The sequence below is a fragment of the Barbus barbus genome (genome assembly GCF_936440315.1).
Source record: "Barbus barbus genome assembly, chromosome: 46".
NCBI classification, from domain to species: Eukaryota; Metazoa; Chordata; class Actinopteri; order Cypriniformes; family Cyprinidae; genus Barbus; species Barbus barbus.
The window spans coordinates 1,411,285-1,417,500 of NC_136724.1; the positions used below are offsets into that span (position 1 = coordinate 1,411,285).

At 35.7% G+C, this 6,216-nt stretch overlaps 1 protein-coding gene across 1 annotated transcript in view; it reads left to right on the plus strand.

Annotated features, from left to right (window-relative positions):
• The window catches only part of hecw1a (HECT, C2 and WW domain containing E3 ubiquitin protein ligase 1a), a gene marked incomplete at both ends in the record, with an annotated part of 61,451 nt that overhangs the window by 39,301 nt on the left and 15,934 nt on the right, over positions 1-6,216 (plus strand). The window contains 3 exons of the mRNA XM_079408844.1: positions 1,563-1,664; positions 3,935-4,085; positions 5,235-5,344. Coding sequence (XP_079264970.1) covers positions 1,563-1,664; positions 3,935-4,085; positions 5,235-5,344 — 363 coding nt within the window. The remainder of the gene's footprint in view (positions 1-1,562; positions 1,665-3,934; positions 4,086-5,234; positions 5,345-6,216) is intronic.

The following is a 6,216-nucleotide window of genomic DNA, read 5'->3' on the forward strand; positions in this document are numbered from 1 at the left end:
TGCCGAAGTATCGTGTCCACAGATATAGGTTAGGTAGTAATGTGTGCACCACTGAGTTTATTGAGACACAAATAAATAGTAACTAAACTAATATATTACTACTTTTTTGCTTATGGTTGAAAAATTCGGCTGAGCTGCTATTTTAGATTCTGAAGTCAAGGTTGTTTCCGAGTCGGAACTCCGACTTTAGTGGTGTTCCAGTTAAAAATTCCTACTGGGAACTCGGAATTGGAAATGGAATGCATCAAAAATTTAGCAAGATAGTGGGTCTCCAGGAGTAGGGTTGAAGAACTATGGCTTGCTGCGTACTGCACAATATAATGTTTAGAGTAGTATGCTAGATGGTTTTCGCAATTACTCATTACATGATGTGTAATTCCAACTATGTTATGTTAGCATCCCACTAATCCCAATGAACAATTGGTTTTGGAAGTTCAGTTATATTATCATGTTAGCATCCAGCTAAATGAGCATTTAAGTTGTGTTTAGAATGGAATGCTGACATACTGCATACTGCACAGTATACACTGTATGCTGCCTACTATTTTTGTGAAACTATACTTTATGAAAAGATAAACAGTTAAACGCTAGCATCACTAGTTTGCTAGATTTTTGTCACATGTCCTCATTACATGACATACTTTATTCACACATTATTCTTTATTATAGGCCTAGTTGTATTTATAGTTAACAAAAATGAAATAGCTATTTTTGTATGTTTAATCCAATATTGTGTTAAATGTCTTATAAATTGACAGAGAAAGCGATGTTGAAAATTTAACTGTATGGTTTTATACGGCACACAATATCCACACTGCATACTACAGAAATGTAGTAGTATGGAACTGGACATAGCAATTATTGAAACACTCTCATAACACTGAACACTTTTTCAGCTAGCTTTCTATGGTTATGTTGCTATAATGGGTTGTTTTTTACTTCATTAAAGCACAGGCAGAATTTGTCACATAACATTATCATTAAAAGAAAGCCACACCACTTATAATTGCTGCAGTGCTGCTTGCTAGTTTGCCCTGTGATGAGTTTGGCTGCCAATTACTGCTGTACACTGTTGAATATGATCTCTACCTGTTGAGAACCGATAATGACTCTCTGATTAGTCTTTCACCTTCACTGCCCACATTTAATAGACACCAGAAAGGCTACCTGGTCCATGATATCTCAATGAATTTGCTTATGAGATATTACATACAGTATATAGCGCGAATTCAGGTAAATTGTGTAACTTTTTGACAATTTTGGCCCTGAATTCAGCCTATATATTATTCATGCTGGTGGTTCTCAACTTGTTTTGCTTCAGGACCTAGATTTTAAACACAATAGAGTCCCAAAATTGTATATAAAAAAAAGTAAATAAAAAAAATAATAGACAATAAAAATATTTGACTTAGTTACATTATATTTATTGCAGTTTTAGATTTAATTTTATTTGTGTGTGTGTGACACTGGCAGGAGAATTCTCAGCCCACCAGTTGAGAACCACTGATTTATGGCATATAGATTGTCATATGTCATGGGCCTGTATTTGATTTTGTTTGTAGGCAGTTGTCATATGCAATGCCGTCATCATGCAATCACTCAGCTTCCTGCTTTGCGGCCTGATCCCCATCATTTCCCAAGTGTTGATGAACCATTACCACCAAGTAAGCTTTCCTGAGTCACACCTTACCCTTGCTTATGCCATTAACCTGCTACCTTCATTTGCGTGGGAATGTGTGTGTGTGTGTGTGTGTGTGTGTGTGTGTGTGTGCATGTGTGTGTGTTCATGGTTTGAACTGACATGAGATTCACTTGATCCCATGTTTATTAATGCTCACTCCCAGCATTGCATCTAATCATCATCAAAGACAATGCATTCATACCATCGTCCATCTCAGTGACATTCATCACCCTCACCTTTCTACCCAAAGTGTTGGCTATACAATAAAATGCAATCTGATACTAATTACAAATCCTCAATCAAGCATAATTTATAGTTCATTAGTCAGGTCAGAGGAAGCGGGTGTCGGGTCTTTGAAAAATATCGGCATGTTGTTCACTCTCAACAGAGATGAACTCAGAAATCACTGTTTGGGTCTTAAAACCTGCTTGAATATGTCTTGGTGTTTAGTTCACAATACCATGAGCTTGTTTAGGCAATCGAGTAGGGCAAAGGCTTTCAAAAATGGAAAGAACACAAGCTTTTTGGTGTCAGAATTGATCTGTACACTCTCCTCGAGAGGGATTTCTGGGAGCTCTAAGCACAATTGACAAAAATGAGCTTGTCTCTCAAGAGATACGTGATGGTCTGATCTGCTCTCTCAAGGGTTTCTTCACAGTTGCCATAGTGATACGGGCCACAAAGAGGCTGAGTATGCATGCTGCGTTTTCATTTCAAGCTATTATTCAAAAGCAAGTCAGTTAATGTGTTTTAACTTACAGCTACACTATGAATGTTACTTTCAAACCAGCATTTTCTCAAAAGCTTGAAAGTGAAGGAAATAAGCCATCAAGACATTTTTAATGAGAAAAATGCTTAGAATAATTAAATATAAAGTCATTTGCATGGACATTTTTCAAACAAGGGTGGTTTGCAATGCGACCAATTGCAAAATAACATTGTGATTTATTAAAGTATAAGTATATATATATTTTTATATTATACTGTATAGTGTAGTTAAATTTATATTATTTTTTTAAATATTTGAATGAAACAAAATATTTTATTTAGTTAAACATTACATTTTTATTGCATTTAAAAAACTATTTTTTTGACACAAAAAAAAAATTCTCACCCCAGTTAAGAAACACTGATTTATGGCGTAGACTGTCATAAGATTGCCATAATCCTCCTATTTTGCAGGTGTCGGTTCAGTTATGAGGTTTTGAGTTGTGTATTGATACAATGTAACACTAGTGGCATTTTACTGTAAAACAGAAACAACAAATATGCAACAAACCCGTGCCGTTTCTCCAGTGGATAATGAAGATAAATGAATGGATCACAAGGGATTTGTAATGTAGATTGGCATCTGTCGATTGATTTCTGTGCAAATCTGCTATTTACAAGAGCGGTTATTAATGTGGTTTGGCAAACGTCTGTCTGTGTTCAGAAAGAGGCAGAGAAACAGGCACGCGTCACTCTCTCTGCTGCACCACAGAGACTATAAATCAAACCCCATTCCTCACGGAGAGCTCTAGTTTGCCAAGGCCTGAAGTATAGCGATATCTTATTTATGTCTGTACAACACCCAAGTGTGTGTGTGTGTGTGTGTGAGAGCTTGTGTTGTGTGTTTAAAGCTGTGCTTCTTCGTGGTCCAACATACATGTGAGTTTTCAATGCAGACTCTGTATACCAGACTTGATTGCTGATTTCCCTTCAATTCATGACTGTAAATTTGAATCGAAATGTACATTTTACACAAGATGCTGGAATTGGAATGACTGAAAAGAAAAATAATAATAATTTTCTTGAATTGAAATTCACAGAAGCACAGTCAATATATAAATATAAATATTTAATTTTTCAGGATTCACAGATGAATAATCAAAAGATCAAAAGAATGGCATTTATCTAAAGTTATCTAACAATTTTATATTATATTTACATTTAGTCATTTAGCAGATGCTTTTATCCAAATGAGGACAATGGAAATATTATATGATATATTAAAGATTTTAGAATTTTAGATACATTTTTATTTAATAAAAAAAAGTTGAGTACACCTGATGTTGTTCCAAACATTATCATAGTTTATGTTATTACTCCAGTTACTGCATCTTGTTTGCTAACATCAATTCAAATTCTGTTCAAATTGTTGAAAGCTCTATGCATTGCTTCATAGATATGTATGATATATTCACAAGCTCGTCTCTACTCAGTCTGATCGTATGTGTTTATATAAGCTGATGTACTTCTTTCTGACTGGCACAGACTGGGAGGCACGGATAGACAGTCACGGCCGTGTTTTCTACGTGGATCATGTGAACCGCAGCACTACGTGGCAGAGGCCCAGCCATGCAGCCAAATACAGCGGCATCCGGAGATCCGGCTCCACTCACCAGATGGAGCAGCTCAACAGGAGGTAGAGCACGATTGATCCCCAAACGCTCCCTCATACACCCATTAACTAGAGCATCGCTATATATGGGGACTCTGTGTTTATTTTTAGCCCTGCAGAACATGTTCTACTCTTTTAAATGTGTTGTTGTCATGCTAGTGAAATGAATGCAGCAAAAACAGCTTCAAGTATATTTGAGCTGATGCTGCCACCTAGAGGACACACAGACTGAATCTGTCTGTAACACTACAGCTAACAGGAGCATATGAGGTTTTATGTTAAATTGATTAAACGTGTCAGTAAAGACATTTATGATGTTACAACAGATTTCAATCTCACGTAAATGCTGTTCTTTTGAACTTTCTATTCATCTGTGAATCCTGAAAAATAAAATGTATGACAGTTTCCACAAAAATATTGTGCAGCACAACTGTGTTCAACATTGATAATAATCAGAAATGTTTGTTGAGCAGTAAATCAGTATATTATTATGATTTCTGAAGATCATGTGACACTGAAGACTGCAGTAATGATGCTGAAAATACAGCTGCAGATCACAGAAATAAATTACAGTTTAACACATATTCACATAGAAAACAGCTGTTTTACATTATAATAATATTTCACATTATTTCTGTTTTTACTGCATAGTCTAGAATAGAACAGCGAGTACTGATTTTTTTAAAAACTGTATCACTTTCTGATCAAATAAATGCAACCTTGGTGAGCAGAAGAGTATAGTTCTTAAAAAAATAAGATGTTACTGCCCTGAAACGTTTTAACAGCAGTGTAAATATTTTTTTGAAAATTATACCTGCAATACCATGCTTTGAATTCATAAAAAAAAAAATGTTTTGAGATTCATGTAAAAAATAAGCTAAATTTGTTGTTATTATCATTAAATAATATGTAAAAATAAAATGCAATTTTCTTTTCAATATCCATTAAGATTTTGATTTATGTATTGTCAAGATATTAAATAATATTAAACAAATAAATGTACATTATCAAAAAGAGAACGAGCCTCTTAATAATTAATACTTGAGGAATTGTGGCAAATTCAGACTCCTCACCGTTCTGACCTTACTGTCACATGAAGCTACATGACGTTTTCTTCATATAATGAACATTAAGGACAGTGAGAGTTTGATCATGATGTTGTTTTGTCTCCAGGTATCAGAACATCCAGAGGACGATGGCCACTGAAGATGAACCGGCCGGCCGTGGACCTGAGAGAAACAGCGGAGGAGACACAGAGAGTGAATCCACAACACAAGCTCCAGGTGGACCTGTCTTTAGATGCTGTTTGATGAGAATAAACTGAGTTTTTGAGTTTTGAGCCATAGTAGAGCTCTGTGGAGGAGTTAGGCTGCCAGAAAACACATTGTCTGTCACAGATCCTGAATTTTAAGATATGTATTTCCGCTTGAAATTCAACCAGAAAGTGAGATGCTTGTAGAAACCAGTAGACTGAAGAGAAGTGATCTTCTAAACTCCAACTTGGATGTATTTATCAATTAGTAATTATTTACTGTGTCAAGCTTAAAGGAAAAATGCTTTCTTTATCAGGTTTGTATAAATGTGTCTCTGCATCAGTGTCTCAGCAATGGATGCTCTGCAGTGAATGGGTGCCGTCAGAATGAGAGTCCAAACAGCTGATAAAAACATCACAATAATCCACACCACTCCAGTCCATCAGTTAACATCTGGAGAAGACAAAAGATGAAACACATCCAGCATTAAGACGTTTTTAACTCAAATACTATCCATAATCCATAATAACGCTTCCTCCAGTGAAAAAGTGCATCTGCTGTTGTCTCTCTCATCAAAATCCAGCCACATATTTGTTTAGAGCTGTTTTGTCTTGTAAACGCTGCTTGATCTGCAGATTTCTCTCCTGATTCACACCAGAACACTTTTTCAGTTATTATGGACTCATATTTTAGTTAAAAATGTGTTTCAGCTTTGGTCTTCTCCAGATGTTAACTGATGGACTGGAGTGGTGTGGATTATTGTGATGTTTTTATCAGCTGTTTGGACTCTCATTCTGACGGCACCCATTCACTGCAGAGCATCCATTGATGAAACATTTCTCCAAATCTGATGAAGATACTAACTCGTCTACATCTTGGATGGCCTGAGGGTTTAATACATT